Source organism: Phascolarctos cinereus, unplaced genomic scaffold, assembly GCF_003287225.1.
Source record: "Phascolarctos cinereus isolate Bilbo 61053 unplaced genomic scaffold, phaCin_HiC Scaffold_2;HRSCAF=192, whole genome shotgun sequence".
NCBI classification, from domain to species: Eukaryota; Metazoa; Chordata; class Mammalia; order Diprotodontia; family Phascolarctidae; genus Phascolarctos; species Phascolarctos cinereus.
The window spans coordinates 160719516-160742231 of record NW_027555625.1 but is presented as its reverse complement, the minus strand read 5'-3'; the positions used below and the strand labels follow the sequence as shown (position 1 = coordinate 160742231).

The 22716-nt window shown below is 39.9% G+C and overlaps 1 protein-coding gene across 1 annotated transcript in view; it reads left to right on the top strand.

Annotated features, from left to right (window-relative positions):
- Nucleotides 1–22716, top strand: part of PCSK2 (proprotein convertase subtilisin/kexin type 2) — a 310439-nt gene that overhangs the window by 276992 nt on the left and 10731 nt on the right. The window contains exons 9-11 of the mRNA XM_020986389.2: nt 7327–7542; nt 12153–12253; nt 22259–22486. Of these exons, the coding sequence (XP_020842048.1) occupies nt 7327–7542; nt 12153–12253; nt 22259–22486 (545 nt within the window). The remainder of the gene's footprint in view (nt 1–7326; nt 7543–12152; nt 12254–22258; nt 22487–22716) is intronic.

Below are 22716 nucleotides of genomic sequence, written 5' to 3'. Positions count from 1 at the left end.
ATGATGTTGCTTTGGAGAAGAATAGAATGATTTCTAGCAGTAAGGTGACAGAACATTCAAAATTGGGAATATTACAAAAAGTCCATGGGATACAGCTGCCATAATAATTCAACTATCTAATGATGAACATGCACATCTAGGTTGATGCTCAGTAAACTTCAGTCTGGGGTAAAGTGATAACATCTGCCCTGATAGCAGAGACCTAGCTGGTCACTCATTTGCTGTGACTACAAAAGATCTAGCCCCTGGAAGAAGCTGGATGCATTACAGAAAACCATCCATTAGAGAAGGAGGCAAGATTCTTGATTGTTCTTAACAACCCAATAGAATCATTCAGGCAGCAGCCAGAGGGTCTCAGAGGTGACAAATTGATTCGTGGACTTCACTTTCCAATCTGACAGCCAGGGCAACACTTTCACGTCTTGGTTTTGCCCTGAGGAAAGCACATCTTACCTACCTATTAATCACATTCAAGAATTACTACTAGAGTGAATATCTCCCGGATAGTTAAAGACACAGATTAAAACAGATATACATACATGGGAAGTAATATTTGTTAGGCCCATAGTATTGTCAACAGTGTTAGGGGAAGAGGTATCAACTTCCTTTCACCAGAACCATCACTGGAGTGGGGCAAATAGGGCTTGGCTCCAAGGTGCACACCTGAGGAGCCCTTATACTTCATGGTTGTCCATTAACCAACCACCTATAACCCGATCCCTAAGGCTCAGCCACCATTATGGCCCTCTCCCAGGGCCAGGCTTCCCCCTCTATCACTGTTGGTAGGACCATCTGGCATGAATGTACCTGACATCTTTCTGTCCTCTGCATCCCTGCCATTGCCTCATCACCACCATTGCCCACCCTCTCACTCCCAATTGGATTATTCTCTGATTCACCCTTAACTGGTTTTGCCCCAGGTAAAGAGATTGACAGTTACTGCCTTTCACAGCCAGTGCTTACTGGGATCTTTTGCCATTGTCCAATAAAGCATTTGGAGTGGGTTGAATCTCATTAAAGCATACTTTACTTCCTCAGAAGACAGTGTTATTTAATAGTCACAGAGCTCACAAGTATATGAACTTTGGGAAATTTTTCTAGCTTTTCACATCTATAAATCTATCAAAAATAAGACAAATTTGAAGATAGAATTTTCCATACCGATATTAAAATTGACACACTGGTATTCATGGTATTCATGAATTGGAGAATTATTTCTTGCCTGAATGGCAAAGCCAAATGCCAAGTTTAGAAATTCTGAATTGCCAGAAGCAGGAGCAAGTGACAGACAGACAGACAGACAACAAAGAATGGTAAGATCCATATTACTTTGCTAAAAAAGAAAGGAGATGCTCTTACTACATACATCCTTGCCCCTTAGCAATCACAAGCCTTCCATGTCCATTTCTTTTGTTTTAATTTAATGTTTTCAATTAACAAAAATCTATTTTCTCTCTCTCCCATCTCCCCCATTTCATTTATTTTTTTTTAAGAGTTGAAAGAAGTGATATGCCCTACTAGTCAGATGTCCAGTAGGAAAAAAGTAAGAGCCCACCTGAGCTTATATCATTCTGGCTACTTCTAATCTATGTACATTTTTAATAGTTTAGCAAAAATTTTGACTTGCATGTTAGTTTCTCTATAGAATGTTCCTTAACTCTTCCTGGAGGCTGGAGACAAAATCCTACTTCCTGAATCTAGGGCTTCATCCTCAATGTCATGTTTCACAATTTTCACATTGAGGGTATGATCTCTTTTTAATGGACAAGATAGGTCAGGAATGAGAAGTTCCCCCTCAGGCTAGTTGCACAATACTTGGCTCTCTCCCTTCTCAGAGACTTACTTTTTCACTTGCAAGTGGTCCCATCACCAACGAGCCTTTGCAGATATGGAGCACATTACCATATTGCCATATGGTGAAAAAAGATAATCAAGCTTTCGGATTTCTAATAATAGGGGAGGGAGGTGCTACCCCAGGCTCTGCCCACCTAAGGCAAGAATATTGCTGGCATGCAGCATCCTGCATGAGGGGCATTACTCCAGCCTTCATCTGGAAAAGAAGAAAAGTGATTAATCAGCACGAGGGCAGGTCCAAGTGTCACCTCTTATAATTTAATCAAAGCCATTTGGCAAGACACTGGCAGTATGTGCCGGAGCTCTTGGCAGTCAACTAATTCCTTCTTGCACTGGGGCAGATGAGGTCTCAAGAGTATTTTACGAGCTTCACTGAGTGTTCTGAGCTATATTGTAGGTTTGTAATTTTTCATGAGGCTGCAACACGTTACAAATGAGGAACTATACAGGAAATGGAACATAAAGTCACTAGAGAAATGTATGACTTGGGGGGGAAATAAGATCAAACAATCATGAAGTCAGGAGACAACTGATGTGTGTGTGCGCCATGGACATCTACACAATATTGAGAGCACGTGAAGAAGGCCCGCAGGCCTCCCTGGCAGATTTATGAGAGAGCTTGGATAAAAAGGGGGAAGCATGAGTGGGTTACAATCTTCATTTTTGTAGGGTTTACCCACATCAATTAGATAAAAATCCATTGATGTTCTAGAATATCGATGTTCTATAATATGCTCCACACATACTGTTTTATCTCATTTCACCAATACTATGGCAGCAGAAAGAAGCTCTGTTGGCTGAGCTTTTTTTTTGTTGTTCAATTAACAATCATTTATTTTCACTTTACAGCTCCCCACATTGCTCCCACTGGAAAAAAAAAAAAAGAAAGAAAATGAAAAACAAAACCCATGTAATAATGTGTGTATACATATATATTCAAATAAAATTGATCCCCACATTGGCCACATTCAAAAATTTAAGTCTTAATCTGCAAATTGAGTCCATCTTCCCTCTGTTAGGAAGAGAAATAATTAACTAAGAGGGGGAAAAAATCTTTACAGAAAGTTTCTTTGATAAAATTTTCATTTCAAGACATATATGGAGATAATTTAAATTCATAAGAATAAGAGCCATTTTCTAATTAATAGATGGTCAGAGGAAATGAATAGTCAATTCTCAAGGGAAGAAATCCAAGTTATCAATAGCCATATAAAAATGTTCAAATCACTAATAATTAAAGATATTCAAACCAAAGTAATTTTGAGATTCCACCTACAATCCCCACTTAAAAGGCTTTTTCCCAACCTCTCTATTTCCTGTTTATCCTGAATGTAGCTTGTTTGTACCTATTTGTTAGCTCATTGCACCTCCCCTCTCCCCCAGCTCCTTAGACTGTGAGCTCCTTAAGGGCAGGGACTGTTTTTTGCCTTTTTTTTTTATTCCTGGTATTTAGCACAATTCCTGGCACCTAGTAGGCATTTAATAAATATTTATTGACTGACTGACACTTCATACCCACCAGATTGGCAAAGTTGACCCAGAAAGGGGAGGGAGGGAGTGGAAAATGACAAATTTTGGAGGGGCTTCACCAAAAATGGCACACAAATGTGTTACAGCATTTTTAGAATGCTACCTACCTATGGGCTTTAGCTGTCATTACCCAGAACCCCACCTTGAAGATGATGATAGTGATAGCTCATATTTATTCAGCATTTTAAGAGCCATGCTAGAAACAATGCTCTGCTCACAGCTTTTACTTGCTCCTCCACGTTGAAAGCAAACAGGGAAGGCAAGAACATTTCTGGAATCAAACTGGTTTGTATTTTGCACCTCTCCCCCCATTTCTTGGCCAATGGCTGACTGGAAGAAGCCCCTTTCCCCTGGGAGTGAAAGTCAACCTTATCCTGGTTGGAGCATTCTCCAGGGAAGGCCCATGGTTAGGTCAAAAAGGAACAAGAGGTTGATGAGGCTGAAAAAATGTAAAGCCTCAGAGCATAAGCAATTTTAGTGGCAGTGACACGTGTGTGTGTGTGTGTGTGTGTGTGTGTGTGTGTGTGTGTATACACTCATGCATACTTTGAGGGAGAGGAAGGTAAAAGCATTTTTCCCCAGGGCCTTATCATAGCATAGAGATGAACTCTGAGTTTTAAAAGACTTTAAATGTTAGTATGTTATGATAAGACCTTCCAAGCTAAATTATATATATATTATATACACATAAGTAAATACATGTAAGTGTACATGTTTACATGTATATATATATACACACACATTGCATCAAGGTAATCCTTTTGTATCTCCCTAATTGATTCATTATCCCACTTACCACAGTGGCTTTTCCAATAGCTCCCCATTCCCCATTTGCTCTCAGTGGAGAACCTCACCTCATATATGTCACTGAAAAAAATTGAGACCATTCTTAGAGAGCTCTCTTTTTCCCGTTCCTCGTCTCACATTACTCAGATGCCTTCTGCAACTATCTCCTCCTTCCCCCCCTATTTTCCATTAAGAGGTCGCCTGTCTCCTTGTCACAGCAAACCCTTCTGCCCCTTTCATCACCTTCATCACCTGATGTCTGGACCATTGCAATGGCCTCTGTCACAAATCTTCCTCGACCCCAGTCCAGCCCCACTCAGCTATCAACCTGATATCTTTAAATCATGAGTCTGACCATGTCACCCCCCAGTCAATGGACTCCAGTGACTCCTTCTCACTTACAGGATCAAATACAAAATCTTCTGTTCAGCTTTTTAAACCCTTTAAACCAGGCCCTTGCCAGTCTTTTTACACCTTATTTTCCTCGAAGTAATCTGCCATCCAGTGACACCTGCGCCCTTGCTATTATTCCTCCAGAATCCAAGAGTTTTCACTGCCTGTCCACCATGTCTGAAACTCTTGCCTTCCTCATCTCCACCTCCCAGCCACCTAGGGTTCCTTCAGGTCTCGGCTAGAGTCTCACCTTCCGCAAGTTTTTCCCTGTCTTAGTGACTTCTCTTAATCTTAGTGACTTCTCTCTGAGACTATCCTCAATTCAACCTATCTATAACTTGTTTGTAGCTCACTGTTTACACGTTGTCTCCCCTATCAGACTGTGAGCTCCTTGAAAACAGGAACTGTATGTTTTCCTTTCTTCATATCCTCAAGGCTCAACATAGTGCCTAGTACAGAGCAGGCACTTATAGATACTAGTTAACTGACTGACTGACTTAATATGTACACAATGTCCCCCCTGTTAAAATGTAAACTCCTTGAGAGCAGAGACTATTACGTTTTTATCTGTGTATCCCCAACATTTGATGCAGGGCCTCACATCACAGTCAGCACTTAATAAATACTTTTTGGATTGATTGGTTGATATATGCCCCAATGACTGAGTCTTCCAAAAACCAATCTGGCTAAGTTTAGAAAGGCTTCAATGATCCACTGTCACCTCCATGCCACTGTGAGACATAGGAGTCAGACTTCAATAGGACACAAATATCAAGGAGCATGTATATTATGAGTAGAGCATCTAGGTGGTGCAGTTGATGGAGTGCTGGGCCTGGAGTCAGGAAGATTCATCTTCTTGAGTTCAAATCTGGCCTCAAACACCTACCAGTTGTGTGACCCTGGGCAAGCACTTAACCCTGTTTGCCTCAGTTTCTTCACCTGTAAAAAGAGCTGGAGAAGGAAATGGAAAACCATTTCAGAATCTCTGTCAAGAAAACCCCAAATGGAATCACAAAGAGTTGGACATGAGTGAAAAACAACTGAACAACAATAAAAGGTCATGAGTATGGGTCAAACTGATTTTTTTTTAAGGTTTGGGGGACTGTAAAATTAAACTCTGTATATGCTCATATAGCATGGTCCTCTGCTTTCCCTTTTAAATAAGAAATCATCAGAACTGGATGCGAACTTTAGGACATCCAGTTACCTTAGGTGCAGTCCTGGAGGGAGGAGAGGGATGTAAGCCTGGTTGAGAAGTAACTACCTTTCCACTCCCAAGTTTCCCCTAAAGATCTTTAAAGGATTACTGAAATAATGTTCTGGAATCATGAGTTTGGGATCAAATAAACCATAACATGAATGTAAAGTCTATTCCATTCCACAATAAGCCATTTGTTTAATGTTGTAATTGTTCCATGTGACCATGCAGTAGAAAAAGAGAGAAGAAAATCACATTCACCCACTTTTGTCCAAAGTGATTTTTTTTAAATGGGCTATTCATAATCTATAAGTCACACAGAAAAGCACAACAGCAGTGACTATAATGGTTTTCTTTTTATTTTTTTAGAAGAGACTTTTTCTTACTTGGAGAATCCCTGTACTGTGAATCATGTGTTTCTGCTCATTAATTTTGAACAACTAACTCACTTAAAAATAATGCCTTATTGATGCCTTTGTTTTTACATCACAGTCATTTCTGAAATACCAGCCCCCAGCCCTCCAAACTGAACTCCCCGGTAACAAAGAAAAACAGCCAATACCACATTTAATAATGTAAGACATTCTGCCCCAGTCAACTGACCCACTCTTGCTAAGAGCTGAAAGAAACCCACCTGAATAATTAAGCCTGCACCTCTATTCAGTGTGAGATCTTCCCTTCCTCATTCAACTAAAAATTGCATAGAAAGTCATGGGTTTCCTTCCAAAGCATGATCTGGCCCATTCAGATTTGGGTCTGGAGAAGGACAGAGGTAGAATGTTACTTATGGAAAGTACTCTTCATTTATAGACGGAGAATCTGGGCTCAAGCTCTGACTGAGATATTTGCTACCTATGTGACCTTAGGAGAGAAAAAGGGAGAAAAAAAACATTTATGAAGTGGCCACTAGGTGCCAAGCACTGTGCTAAGTACTTTTTACAAATGGGATCTCATTTTTATCCTCATGGTCAGTGAAGATAAACTCTGTAAAATAGGTACTATTTTATCTCCATTTTACGGTTGAGGAAACTGTGATATAAGTGCTATTTTATCTCCATTTTGGTTGAGGAAACTCAGAGCAGTAAGTGACTTGTCCAGAGTCACACAGCTAGGAACTATCTGAGGCTGGATTTGAACTGTATCCATTGGGCCACCTAGCTTCCTAAGTTGTCCTACTAGGCCTAAGTTTTCTCATCCATTGAGTGAGGGAGCTGGACTTTGGTCCCCTCTGAGATATTTTCCAATGGACTCATCCTTATCTCCATCTTTTGTATTCCTGACTTAATTACCATGTTCAAGTAATTTTTTCAGATAGATTGGAACCTGACAAAGAGAGTTTTTTTCATGGAAGACACATCCTTCCATGAGCAAGGGCTTTGGTCTTTCACCAGAGATAAATCTTCAAACCACAAAGGTCATTGAGATGCTAAAAGGACTTTCATTCAAACTGGACCTGCTCACCAGCCCTTAGAACCCCTTTCCCTTGGCCTATAGCTACCAGGCCCTCTGTAAGAGACTGTGTTAGAAACTGTCACAAATCCATCCTCTCCCCCTTTTTCTCTCAGGGCCGTGGGGGCAAAGGCAGCATTTATGTGTGGGCTTCCGGGGATGGAGGCAGCTACGATGACTGCAACTGTGATGGGTATGCCTCGAGCATGTGGACCATCTCCATCAACTCCGCCATCAACGATGGCCGCACCGCTCTATATGATGAAAGCTGCTCTTCTACCTTAGCATCCACATTCAGCAATGGGAGGAAGAGAAACCCTGAAGCCGGTGTGGTGAGTGCAGAATGTATGTTGCAAAAGGAACCTCCTCTGTTTGGAGACTCAGGAGGGCCTGGGCTTAATTCTGGGATTGCTACTGATTCATTGTGTTACCATTTAACCTCCCCGAGCCTCAGTTTCCCCATCAATGAAATGGGAATTAATAGACAGACATACACATAGAGGTACCATTTATATGAGTGTTTATTACATACGAGTCACTGTATTGAGTGCAGAGGATACAAGAGAGAGTGAAAATAACTACTGAACTCGAGAAATTGGCATTCTTTTTCTTAAAGGTTTATTTATATTTACTATTATTTATATGTTATTTTGTTATATTATGTTATTATAACATGATATATATTATAATGCTGTGGTATAATTTTTATTATATTTAAACATGTTTGATAATATTTATGTTATTGAAATATAATTTATTTACTTTGAATTTTATTTTATTTTTTTCATTAGCAAAAATCTATATCTCACCCTCCCACCTTCCCCCCAACTGAAAAAAAAAAAAAGAAAATGAAAACCCTTATAACAAAGGTACACAGTTAAGCAAAACAAGATCCCACATTGGCCAGGTCCAAAAGATATATGTCAGTCTCACCCTGAGTCCATCACCTCTCTGCCAGAAGGCAAGTAGTATGCTTCATTATTCAACCTCTGGAACTGTGGTTGATCAGTGAAGACCTTTCTATCCTGAGGGAAGGTCGCACATAAAGGGAAGGGAAGGAGCTAAAAGGGAAGGTGGAATAAGTCCTCAATAGCATGTCCAGAAACTTCCTAGAAGCCTGGAGCCAGGCAAAAGAGACCAAAGCTGGTCTAGGGAAGCCCAGATTGGTTCTAGAGGTAGAGTCCCCTGTGCGCTTGGGAGGAATGGAGATGAAGACCTGAGTGGAGACAGATGCATGGCTAAAAATGTCCAGGAATAATCATTTCTATCGATATAGTTAAAATACAAAGACACACATGAAAGCTCTTTGAAAGAAAGGTGTTATAATTTCTTTTCTGTGCAGCAGCCCAAGATATTACCATTATCTTCCCCTACTTGACACTCTTCTTGAAAGTGAACTGTTTTCCTTAAAGAACGAAACAGATGCTATGAGAATAACATTGTGCATTTTACCAGCTCCTTTTGATACCCTACCAGCAAAGTGGGAACTTAAGGTTTGCGTCTTGGGCAAAAAGCAAATGCTTCTACCAGTTGGAGCATCACATGTCAAAAATGTTAACAGCACAACTGCCTTTTATTAGGAAACTCAGGGTTTTTAATCTCTTGCTCAATGACAGATTTGTAAGGATAATTCATTTCATTCCATCATACACCAAACTACTCTGAGCCAATCAGAGGATTAGGACATTTTTTGCCACTTTTCTTCTGGTTTTGCACACACCCTGCTTAATAGAGATACAGAATCCTGAGGAGACAAGCAAAAGTTGAAGTAGGGAAATATAGCCAATGTTTATGAAAAAGTTTAGTAAATATGTGTCTTCTCAGCCAAGCCCACGTGTTCCAAAAGTCTTGTGCAGTTTAAAGCTTTAATAACTTTAAATAACCAGGCATCATGCTAGGTGCTTTACAAATATTATCTTATTGGATCCTCACAACAACCCTGGGAGATAAGTGCTATCCCCATTTTACAGTTGAGGAAACTGAGGCAGACAGATGGGTAAGTGACTTGCCTAGAGTCACAAAGCTAGGAAAGGTTTTTGAAAGAACTTTAATAGCTTAAAACTATATGAAGTCTTTTGGAACATACTGTAGAACTATAGAATCAGAGAGGCTTAGGGTTAGTAGGGACCTTAGAACTCATTTAGTCCAAAACCCTAATTTTGGAAATAAGTAAACTGAGGCACAGAATGGTCATAGGATCACAGATTTAGAGCTAGAAGGAATCTTAGAGATTTATCAAGTCTAACTGCCCCATTTTTGTTGTTGTTGTTTAATCATTCAGTCATGTCCAACTCTTTGTGACCCTGTGGACCATAGCATGCCAGTACTGTCCATAAGGTTTTCTTGGCAAAGATACTAGAGTAGTTTGCCATTTCCTTCTTCAATGGATTAAGGCAAACAGAGGTTAAGTAATTTTCCCAAGGTCACACATCTAGGAAGTGTCTGAGGCTAGATTTGAACTCAGGTCTTCCTGATTCCAGGCCCAGCATTCTATCCCCTGAGCCGTGTTAAGTGATTTGTTCAGGGTCATACATCTAGCAAGTGTCTGAGGCAAGATTTGAACCAAGGTCATCCTGCCTCTGTGTCCAGCACTCCATCCTCTATACAAAGCTGCCTCTCTTGAAGCAGGTATACTTATCCAAGCTAGTAACAATGGAGTCAAAACCAGACCTTAAGTTTTTTCGATGCTGATCTAGCTCCCTTTCCAAGTCTCTATTCTGAATTATTGCTTTTCATTTTGATTCAGTGATTTCCTAACATTCTTTGACTCCATAAAAAATACAGTTATATTTATTGAATCTACCCATGTAGCAATGTTTCTATTTCCTCAAGCAAATTACATAGTGGGTTGTGGGGATTGGGAGGAAGGTAGGGGGTTCCTTGAAAAGGAGTCCATTTACCAGTATTCAGTGGATGGAATGCTGTTTTTTCACAGAAGATAAATCTCCAAGAGAAAGGCTTGTCCTGGCTTGTCTCCAGATGCATAAAACACCGAAGTAGACAGGTCCAAGTCACTACAAGAATCTCAGATTTCAGATTTGGGGGGGTGGAGTGGAGGCTTTTGGAGACTGTGCTCTAATACTGATGTTATTGCAAAAGAGGGAGCAACTTTCACATCCAAGAGATAAATGCAGTGGCTGCAGCTCAGGACCAGGGGCTCACTTTACTGAAAAGTGCTGATCCTGCATTCCTGGCATAGCTTTTGTTGGCTAGGAATATAATTGAGATATTACAGATTTAGCATTGCAGCTTTATTATGGAGTCTGCTGGGATGTGAAGATTAATGGGAGAGGAACAAGCTTTCGATCATTTGCTAACCAGCAGGCACGGCAAAATAAAAGAAAATAAAGGATTTGAATCATCTCTGTTACCTATCTATACCAGGATGTTTGTCTTTTTCCAGGCTGGATTTAGAAATAGAAATGTGTATACTCCAGAGACTTGTTAGAAAGATGAAATAGACATGGAGTCAGAAAATGAGGGCTTTAGCACTGGCCTGGAACAGTGTGACTTGTGGGAAGTTGCTTCAACGGTTTGTAGCCTCAGTTTCCTCATCTATAAAATGGGCATAATAATAATTGTTTTACCTACTTCATTGGATTGTTGAGAGGAAAAAGCAATAAAGCTCTATATAAATATGAGATATTATTATTTTGTGCTTGTACCTTTTCAGAGTCATGGTTGTCAACCTAGTGATAGGCATTTATATTTTGAGTGCTGTTGGGTTAAAGAGAAAAAATGAAAAATTGAAGCCTTTGTCCCCACAGGTTTTAAATTTCTACATGCTTGGAACTATGCTGTTCTCTATAGACACTTCACAAATCCATTAATTCATGAAGGCAATGTGACTTCAGAAACAGAATTACTGTTTAGGTGGGGCAGGTATGCCTCTACCTTCTTTAAACACTGTCAAATGTTACCATCATCATCATTTTCACTGAGATTTTGGGAAGGGGAAAGGTGGGAGGTGGGGAGGAAGCAACAAGAGGAAAGGGAAGTCTCTCAAATTTTCTAAGTTATTATTCTTTCCTGGATAATTTCACATAATGTGAAATATTCCTTATTTCTTTAAAATTCTGCCTACAGACCAAAATGAACTTCCCTGGACACTTCCCATTTCCCAGTCATTTTACTGAACAAGTTGCTTTTCCCAAGACTCTTCAATCAAGGGTTTCTTGAGCCCCCCAGATGGACTTTTCCCTCAAAACATGAGGTCTACCTGAATCATCTACAGAGTATCAAAAAAGATGGGACGCCTGAAACCTTATCTATAACCTTAATTAAAATAAGGTCTTTCAAATTGGGAAGAGGGGTGGAGTTCAGTTCTCTGTATGAAAATTCTTTGAAACTCAGCTTATTAGATACCTTCCCAAGATGACTTACTTAGTTGGCTTGACATAGAACAACTAGGAAGAAAGCAGATTTTCCTTCCGGATTTCTTGTGGACAATTGATTTAAAGAGGCAGCATGACCAATAAAGTGCTGGACAGGAAGTCAGGAAGACCTTTGTTCAGAGCCTACCACTGACACATATTAATGTGGCCCTAAGCAAGTCATTCTACCTCTTTGGGTCTGTTTCTCCATCTTTAAAATGGGGATAAAAATCCTTATAGTATCTACCTCACAGAGCAGGCTTAAATGAAATAATCTCTGTAAAGTGCTTCATGAATTTTTAAAGCACCATACAAATGGTGTTTTACTAGCTGATTTTGATGCCCTATTAAACTAAATACCCTTGAAATTGGGCATATTTCATTTTCTGTGACTGGAAATGCAAACCTTTCTTTCACGGCAGGAAAAGAAATATTGACCGAGCGAAAAAGACATTAAATTATTCCCAAAGAGCCCCACCTCTCTCACTTGTCTGTTTTGCTCAGCTTTCAGGTAGTCATTTCAGTTTGTCATTGTCTGTTCTATTCATGTTTTCCCCCTTCCCTCCTAGGCGACCACGGATTTATACGGCAACTGTACTTTGCGGCATTCGGGAACATCAGCTGCTGCCCCTGAGGCTGCCGGAGTGTTTGCGTTGGCGCTGGAGGCTAAGTATGTAAACAGCAGATATGCCCAGTGTCAATTCTGCCGAGCTGTTTCGAACGCATCTGCCTGCCTGTTTATGGAGCTGTTTTTTAGGACTGAGGTGGAAAACAAGCCTGAGAGATTATAATTTGGCAGGTCCCAAGAATGGTTGATCAGCTCTTGTGTTAGGGGAGTGCCTTTTGGGTAACCCTATTCCCGTTATTTCGTCCAAAAGACGTAACTCGTTGGGACCATATGTTGTGGTCTCTCCTGAACATGTGAGGCTCGTTCTCCCTTCCAACCCTTTGTTGAGGTCATTCTTACCCAGAATGCCCTCTCCTTACCCCTCTTCCTTTAGCCCAAATTCTAGTTCTTCCATGAGACTTATCAACCTGAACTCAAATTAAGCTCTTAGATGCAGCAGAGAAGGAAGGAACAGTGTTAAGACCTGGAGCTGGAAAGAATTAAGTTCAATTCTGTTCAAATCTAATACTTAGCTGTGTGACAATAAGCAAATCACCTAATGTCTCTGATTGTTTCCCTATTTGAAAATAGAGAAAATTATATTGCTGATGGCTGCTAAGAAGCTCAAATGAGAGATCATGTATGTAAGACAGTTTGTGAAGCTCATAGTGATCTGTGGGAGGGAGTATAGAGAGTTCTACGAAACTAAGAAAAGGGTGGGAATGGAATCTAGACATGGCGGATCCCTGGCCATGTCCAAGGGCCAATCTGCCCCTTTGCCATTGTACAAGGGAAGTCAAATAGCCTTGTACAAATACCAGAAAAGCAGAGCAGAGAACAAGCGAAGGAAAGTAATAAGACTGGCAGGGTAAATGAAAGTCAGAGTGGTGTAGGCTTACATAGCAGGCTCAACATCTGGCATTTTACCCTAGAGGCCATATGGAACAACTGAAAATTTTTCGGCAGCAGAATGAACTGATCTGGTCTGTGTTTTAGAAATATTAATGTCCTATCTGAGAGAGAACATACTATAGTCAATTTAGAGTTCAAAGGGATCTCATAGACCATTTCAACTAATCACCTCAACCTGAGTCCCAGAGAGGTTGGGACTTGCTTAAGGTCATTGAAATAGTAAGTGACAGAGGTAGCATTTGAACTTGGGTCCTCTAAGACTGGAGGCAGTGAGACCAATTAAAATTATTAGGGATGACTCTGGTAAAGAAAAGGGGAGGGATACAGGGGGACATTTAGATGATATAAAAACATAAGGCAATGATAAAACAAATATACGTATATATATATATATGTGTGTGTGTACATACATGCATTATATTGCATATATGTGTAGGTGTGTGGGTATGCAGATATATGTGTGTGCGTGTATATAGAGGCTACCGCAGTAGTCGAGGAAAAAGGAGATTACAGTCTGAATTAGAGTATGGGTATAGAGAAGGGGACGGGTGTTATAAACATGGTAAACATAAGTGCAGCTGGGATCCAGGCAATCCAAACCCCATGCTAGATCATAAGATGGAAGGATTTTGATCTGGAAGGAATCTTAGACAATGTCTTTTCTAGCCCAACTCCCTCATTTTATAAATAAGGAAACTGAGCCCCATAGAGCCAAAGTCATGCAGGTAGGTGGTGGCAGAACCAAGAACAGAGAAACCAAGTCCCTTCCTCTCAAGCTCCCTTGCCTTTTCCTCCGGGGCAACATTTGAACCTACTGTGAGCTGTGCATTATGCTAGTGCCCTCATGGAAATTACAAAGAGGTGTGACACATGCACTAGGTCCTGGAATACAAAACAATATATGGTAAATGCTTGAAAGAGGCAAAAGAACGATTTGAGGGCCAAAGCTAGAAAGGTAATTATTGGCTGGAAGATCAGGGAAGGATTACTGGAGGAAGGAATTTGACAGGAAGAGAATACAGTGCCATTTCTTCTGAAGTACTTTTTAGGTGCCCACAGTGTGGCATGAACTTTCTTTCTAGAGTAAGGCATAAGAGGAAGATAATGGCTTCCTTCAGAACTCAGCTGAAATCTCATCTTCTGTAAGAATCCTTTCCTGTTAATGGAGATCATTTGGGGAGGTTGGGAAGAGGAAGGGCTATATTTAGAAATGAAAGTAATATAAAACCAAATTATATAATAAAGAAAAGAAAAGAAAAGAAACAGCCTTTCCTGGCTTCCTGTCCTCCTTCTCTCATTACTAGTTCCTTTTTCCTGAGATTACCTCCCATTTACATGGATATGGATCTATTTTATACGTACATAGATTTTTGCACATGTTCTGTCCCATTAGAATGTAAGATCCTGAATTTAGGAACCATGATTTTGCCTCTTCTTGTATCCTCGGGGCTTATTAGAGGGCCTGGGACTAAACACTTAATAAATGCTCATTGACTGACTGCCTAGTGCAGGAGTGGGGAATCTGAGGCCTCAAGGCCACATGTCGCCTTCTAGGTCCTCAGGTGCGGCCCTTCAACTGAATCCAAACTTCACAGAAGAAATCCCCTTAATAAAAAGGATTTGTTCTGTAAAACTTGGACTCAGTCAAAAGGCCAAGGACCCAAGGACCTAGAATGCCATATGTAGCCTCAAGGCTGCAGGTTCCCCACCCCTGGACTAGTGGATTCTCTCTCACTGGAGGCCTTTGAGCAAAATCTGGATGATCACTTCTAGGGGATATTGTAGAGATTGGACTAGAAAGCCTCTGGGGGCCTGTTCAATTTGGACAATATGTGGTTTCTGTTCATTCATTTATTTCTACCATCTGTATCATAATTGTCTTGTGGCAGTCAGCCACAAAAGATGGGTCAGCTGCCCTACATATGGCCTGCAAATTCAGATTGGGACTATGGCAAAATGTAACCTTCCACATTCCAGAACTACCCCCAATTAAACTATCTTTGGCATTTGGAGAAGTGGTAGGCACATTATGGCCTGCTTGACTTAAAAAGGCATATTTTCAGAGGGTTGGAAATGATCCAATCTGTTTGAAACTGTTTTCTTCTAATTGAATATAACTTCTTCATAAAGAGAGTAAGCGTGAGGATTAAAGATTTCGTGTGAATCCCAGGCCTCATCAAGTAGAAGGAAGTTGGTCTGATAGGCTATTTCTCTGAATTTAATAGTGAGCACTCTCCCAAATGCTTCACAATCTCCAGCTGAAGCCAAGAATGATGAAGCTGCTCTTAAATGTTTCTTTCTGCCTTGATGGTCAGGAGTCAGTTTTTAATTGGACTCTAGGCGAATTCGATGGCATGGCTTTCATTATTATTATGGAGAAAGAATTAGGAGGGAGAGACTTCTCAAACTATGTGGAAGTAGGGGGGGAACTTCCTATATAGGCATAGATTATGTTAGATTTTCTGGACTTCATACTTATTAATTCAAAGCCAAGAAAAAAATTATAAGCTGGGGGGGGGGAAGCTTTGTAGCCACTGCCTATGCTACCTGCCATCATTGGTACCACCCAAGGGCTTAGGGGTCCCTCTGGTGACTCTGGCCTCTGGAGGAAAACCCCCAGTCCCCTATCTTCTAGACTCCTCATATCATAAATCATATGAACAGAGAATCTGAAGCTAGGAGATGCCTTAGAGGTCATCTAATCCAGGCATTTTTAACCTGGAGTTCAAAGATATCCAATCACATGCCTTCCCTCTGTTATTTATCTCAATTTATCCTCTGTGTGTATGTGTGTTTGTGTGTTTATATTTGGTCATGAGCTTGAATGGGGGGAAAATGCATCTTTTTTTTCAGTAACCTATAACTGAAATTTGGCAATTCTTTCCATTATAAGTATAGGCAACAAACATTATTCTGAGCAGGGAGTCCAAAGGCTTGACCAGATTGCCAAAGTTATCCATGACACAAAATAAAGTGAAGAAATCCTAATTCTGGTCCAACAGCCTCATTGCATGTAGGTAATCCATTCAAACAAGTATTTTTTTAAGCACCAACTATGTGTGAGTCACTAGAAAAATAAAGGAAAAAAAAGAAACAGCCAGTCCTACCCTCAAGGAGCTTCCATTTCACTGAGGGGATACAACATGTCAATATATACATATAGCACATACAAATATATACACATACACATACATAAAACTTATGACAGAGAAAGCACCTACTAAGGGAATCAGGAATAACTTTCTGTAGGAGATGGCACCAGAAATGAGCCTTGAAGAGAAGTAGAGGCTTCAGAGACAAACTTTATGAAGTCAGGAGACTGGTGAGGAGCAAATAAGCCAATTTATCTCAAGTACAAAATGACTGAAAGGAAGTCATCTGTGGTATCACCCCCCTCCTCCTCATTCAATAAGCACCAGCTATTACTTTTAGAACCAAATGTAAAATTCCCTTTTGGGCATTTAGAGCCCTTCACAACAGCTCTTTCCTACCTTTCCAGTCTTCTTATGCCTTACTTATACCGCCCCCAGAAGTCCTCATAGGGCACTCCATCCCTAGACTTTTTTTTTTTTACTGGTTTTCCCCATACCTGGAACTGTCTCCTTTCTCATCTCTACCTCCTGGCTTCCTTGACTTCCTTTAAATTCCAACTAAAATCCCATCTTCTACAAGAAACCTTTCCTGATTCCTCTTTATTCTGGTGCCTTTCCTCTATTGTCTATCTCAATTTATCCTATGTGTGTTCATGTATTCATATTTGGAGGGACCCATCACAGCCATCAAAGCTAAGCCCTTTATTTTACATTTAAGGAAACTGCCCAAATGAGTTTTATTGAATTTCTTTAGTTCTGGAGACCTCTTCTAGCCAATCAAGTGCAGTTTATTCCTGGACTTCTGCCTGAATTCTCTGGAAAAAGTTGTGTTCTCCTTCCAGTTCCAGCCTGATTCTCCTTCAGGCCAGATGTCCCCAGATGCTCCCAAAATAAAGCTTTTTTTAAAATTTTTCAATTCTGTCAAGTTAAACCAACATTTATGAAGGATCTGTTTGTACAGAGACCTGTGTTAGGTTCTGGTAAGATGGAACATTGAGCTAAAACCTAGCCCTTGCACTCATGGAACTTAGAATCTAACATGGGGATGTGACACATACACAAATAATTATATTTCCCTGGTTTGTGAAACTATAATTTCATCAATATGGGCACTGCTTCCACCAGGGCTGATTGAAAGCCAACTATACCACAATATATACAAATGATAAATGCATAAGAGAGAAGCAAAGTGCTATGTGAGGACCCTAGAGGGACAATCATTTCTGACTGTGGCAGTCAGGGAAGACTTCATTGAGCAAGCATTGTGTTCTAAAGGTTTAGTAAGAATTCAACAGGAATAGAGGAAAGCATTTGAGGCATATGGAACAGAAAGTGCAGGTCATATACAGAGGATGGAAAATAGTCCAATCTGACATGGCTAATATGGGAATTTGCCTTGCTGGATTATGCGTGCTTGTGGCAAAGATTTTTGTCAAAGTTTTATTCATTTGTTGTTCAATGGGGCAGGGAAAGTGGAAGGCAGAGATAGTAAATGCTTGTAAAAATTTAAAAATGAACAGTAATCCAAATTGGCTAGAGCATAGAATGTCTTCAAGGATATAGTATCAAAGAAAGGTAGATAGGTATGGTAATGCCAGATTGTGCAGGTTTTTAAATGCCAGACTAAGGAGTCTGAAATTTACTTGGTAGGCAATAAGAAGCCATTGAAAAGTCTTGATTACAGGAATAATATGATATGAGGAAGAGGAGTCTGATAACAGTATGGACAATGGACTGCAGGGGAGAGAGAGTGGAGGTGGGAAGAACTGTTAGCAGAGTATTACATCAGTCTAATTGGGAGATTAGAAAGGAGGGAATAAATGCTAAAATATATCAAGGAGGTCAAATTGACAGGATATAGTAAGTGCTTTGGGAGGAAGAAGGAAGTATCAAAGAGAATCAATCAATTAATCAATTAACAAGTATTTATTAAGTTGCAATGTGCCAGGAGCTATGCTAAGAGGGCTAGGGACAACAAAGGAAAAGAGTAAAAAGTCAAAGGAGTTTAGAGTTTAATGGAAGAATACCAAGATTTCAAATATGGAAGACTAAGTAAATGGTTGAGCCATTGACAAAAATCATGAAGTCAGAAAAAGAATTGGATTTTGGTAGGAAGATAATTCAGATTCACATTCCAAAAACATATTTAATTTTAATACAAGAAAGTTCTAGCCAACATATTTTTGCCAGAGTTAAGTTTTTAAATGTAGAATTTTATTCCAGTTTATATAAGTTCCATGCATAGCTTACGTAAATTCTAGGTAACCATCACTCATTTGATATGGTGCTAGATGTGGAATCAAGAATCAGTCAATCAAGTGCTAGTCTTTGAGAATACAAGCAAAAAGAATGAAATAATCTCATAATGAGTTGTATGCTACTGGGAGAGACAAGTACATACAAAAATAAATTCAGGATTTAAGTCAAATTGATAAATACATACATATGTACGTATACAAGACAGTTTGAAAGGGAGGAAACTAGCAGGTGAAGGAAAGGCTTCATGGTGCAACATATTGAAGGATGGGAGGGATTCTGCAAGGAGGAGGTACACATGTGGTGTATTCCATGCATGGGGGACATACAGAGCAAAGTCAGGGGATGGAGTTTCATGAGTGAAAAACAGAAGGCTGGCTCAGCTGCTTCACAGTGTGGGAAGGGGACTAATGTCTAGTGAAATTAGGAAAAGAGGCTCATGTTTGTGTAGGACTTTAAAAGTTAAGCCACTGGAGCTCATAGAGAGGGGAATCACATGGTCAGGTCTGTACTTAAAGAAAATTACTTAGGGCAGCTAGGTGGCACAGTGGATAGAGCACCAGCCCTGAAGTCAGGAGGACCTGAGTTCAAATCCGGCCTCAGACCAAACACTTGACACTTACTAGCTGTGTGACCCTGGGCAAGTCACTTAACCGCAATTGCCTAAAAAAAAATTTACTTGAGCAGAAGTGTGGAGGATGGGCTGGAATAGGGAGAGACTTGAGTCAGGGAGACCTGCCACAGAAGAACTGAGTTCAAATATTACCTCTGACACTTTCTAGCTTTATGACCACATACTTAGGTTCACTGAACAACAGCCTAAAATTTATCTTCTAAGGTATGGATAAGTTGCAAACTGCTTTGAAATGACACATCAGGATGCACATAAATGCCATATGCTAATGTCTCAAAGACTCACATGTCCGAGAGTTCCCTGGCCTTCCAAAATAATCATTGCCCTTTTTTTATAGCATTTTCTTAAAAGCCAAACTTTTTGAATTGTGAAACTAAATGAATCAATGTAACCTTTTAGCTATGATTCAGAACTACAGACCAATGCATTTTGAGTATGTTTTAATTTCATACCTTCTTTAAAAAATTTGTATTTACTATTAACATTCTTTTCTTTTTAAATTTTGAGTTCCAAATTCTCTCCCTCCCTCTCACCCTCTCCTCCAATCACTGAGAAGGCAAACAATATGATATCAAGTATACATGTGAAATCATGTAAAACATTCCCATATTACTCATAATTTTTAAAAGGCAAGAAAAATTAAAGTGAGAAAATTATACTTCAATTTGCACCCAGAGTTTATCAGTTCTTTCTCTGAAAGCAGATAGCATTTTTTCATAATGAGTCCTTTGAAATTGTCTTGGATCATTGTATTGATCAGAGCAGCTAAGTCTTTCATATTTGATCATGATTACAATTTTGCTATTAGTGAGCATAATGATCTTCTGGTTCATCTCACTACACTTTGCATCAGTTTATATAGGTCTTGCCATGTTTTTCCAAAACCACTCCCCTTGTCATTTCCCACAGCACAATAGCACTCCATCACAATTATGCGCCACAACTTTTTTAGCCGTTCACCAATTGATGGGCATCCCCTCAATTTCCAATTCTTTGCTGCCACAAAAAGAGCTGCCATAAATATTTTTTTACCTATGTGTTCTTTTATTTTTTCTTTGATTTCTTAAGACTATAGATCCATTAGTGATATTGCTGCATCAAAAGGTATGCACAATTTTATAGCCCTTTGAGCATAGTTACAGACCGTTCTCCAGAACAGTTGGACCAGTTCACTATTCCACTGACAGTTGTTAGTATGCCTATTTTTCCTTCATCTCCTCCACATTTGTCATTTTTGGTAGGTGTGAGGTGGTACCTCAGAGTTGTTCTAACTCGCCTTTCTCTAATCAGTAGTGATTTAAAGCATTTTTTTTCATATACTTATAGACAGCTTTGATTTTTTCTTCTGAAAGCCGTCTTTGTCTTTTGACCATTTATCAATTGGGGAATGGCTCTTATTTTTATAAATTTGACTCAGTTCTACACTCAGTACATATTTGAGAAATGAGACCTTTATCAGAGAAAGTTGCTGTAGAAATTTTGTTTTATATTACTTCATTGTTTATGGTACATTTTAGCAAAATGCAGCTTACCTGATTATCCCTTTTAATTAGGTCCATTTTTGTTTTTGCTTTGTCTAAGATCATGATCACTACCACTGTGTTTTGGTTTGTTCATCTGTTTCTCTATGTCTCATGGAATCATTAGCTTCCATTTATCAAATTCTAATTTTTTTGAAATTATTTCCTTCAGTGAAATTTTGTACTTATTTTTCCATTTGGCCTATTCTGCTTTTTAAGGAGTTCTTTTCAATGAATTTCTCTGACTCTTTTACCATTAGGTCAATTCTGTCTTTTAAGGTGCTATTTTCTTCAGTATTTTCTATTAATTCTCTTTTCATAATATTTTTGGGGGGGTAGGCAATGGGGTTAAGCAACTTTCCCAAGGTCACATAGCTAGTAAGTGCTATGTGTCTGAGGCCTGATTTGAACTCAGGTCCTCCTGAATCCAGGGCTAATGCTCTATCTACTGCACCACCTAGCTGCCTCCCATAATTTTCTTATATCACATTCATTTCTTTTCCCAATTTTTCCTCTACCATTCCTGTCTTTTTCTATATAACTCTTCCAAGAATTCTGGTTGCTCTTGGGTCCAATTAACATTTTTCTCTGAGGCTTTTTTTTTTGTAGCTATTTTCACATTGCTATCTTCTTTTGATTTTATGTCTTGGTCTCTGCTACCATAATAGATTTTATGGTTGAATTCCTTTTTTGTTTGTTTTTTGCTCATTTCCCCATATTATTTCTTGACTTTCAACTTCATGTTCAAGTTGGACTCTCTTCACTTGGGGGTGGAGAGGCACTGGTCCCAGGCACTTCAGGCTTTTTCCTGCTGCTGTTTTCAGAGCTAGTTCTGGGGGTTTGTGACTTTTTGATGCTTCCAAAGTGGTGTGATCTTAGGAGAAGTATGGTCACTGCCCTCCTGGTCTGTACTCTGGTCTTTACCTAGGAAGGGCCCCTGGTCCCCTGCAGCCACAAGCACTAGCACTCTCTTTGCCTTGGAAATGTGATCAAGATCCTTGCTCCCTTGTGATCAAACATCAGCACTCCTCTCTGCCCTGGGACTGTGACCTCAGAACTGAATATGGGCAATAGAATTGACAATCGGTACCAGCTGTGCCCAGTGCCAGCTGACCAGTTGTCTAGCCTTCTTATTACCTCTGGACTGAAAGCTCCCAAAATTGCTGCTGTGGTGGCCACTGTTCCTGCCATTTTGTATGTGGGTTCCAGATAGCCTCCCACTCCACTGTCACAAACTTCTCCTGCCAACCTTCTAAGTTTTCTTAGGCCAGGAAAATGTCTCAGCCTGACCTTTTATTGGCTCTGCTGATCCAAAACTTGATTTAAAGGATAATTTTAAAGTTATTTGGAAGGAAACGTTGAAAAAGTCCAGCTGGGTAGCCTCTAATCTGCCATCTTGGCCAATTTAATACCTGATAATCCTATTCTTGATTACCAGGATTGTTTGACTTCTGCCTACTATCAAAGAGAATGTTTAAAGTCAATGACATTTTCAGAAATAGAAAATGCTGAGAGCACTGTTAGTGAATGGTAGATTTTCAATGATGATGTGATTTTGTCATTTGCTTGCCCTACTTTATCATGACATGACCTTGTAGGAAAGGAGTTTCTGGAGTTCCAAACCTAACACATTTTCTCTGTCCTCCTTCTCCAGTCGGGACCTGACATGGAGAGACATGCAACACCTGACTGTGCTCACCTCCAAAAGGAACCAACTTCACGATGAGGTTCATCAGTGGCGGAGAAATGGGGTTGGCCTGGAGTTCAACCATTTGTTTGGCTATGGGGTCCTCGATGCAGGAGCAATGGTGAAAATGGCTAAAGACTGGAAGACAGTCCCCGAGAGATTCCACTGTGTCGGAGGTTCAGTACAAGAGCCTGAGTGAGTGAGGGCGAATGTTTGTTCACTTCCATCGCTGGTGGTGAGCTACCTTCTATAGCAGAGATGTCAAATTCATGTATAAATAGAGGCCACTAATCCATAGTTATGGATCCCTGCTAGCACATATTGGCTTAGAAAACCAAATATTAACATTATCTATATTCTGTTGGATTTTTATTTTGTTAAATATTTCCCAACTTGTCTTTGGTATCCTGTCACCTCCCATTTCA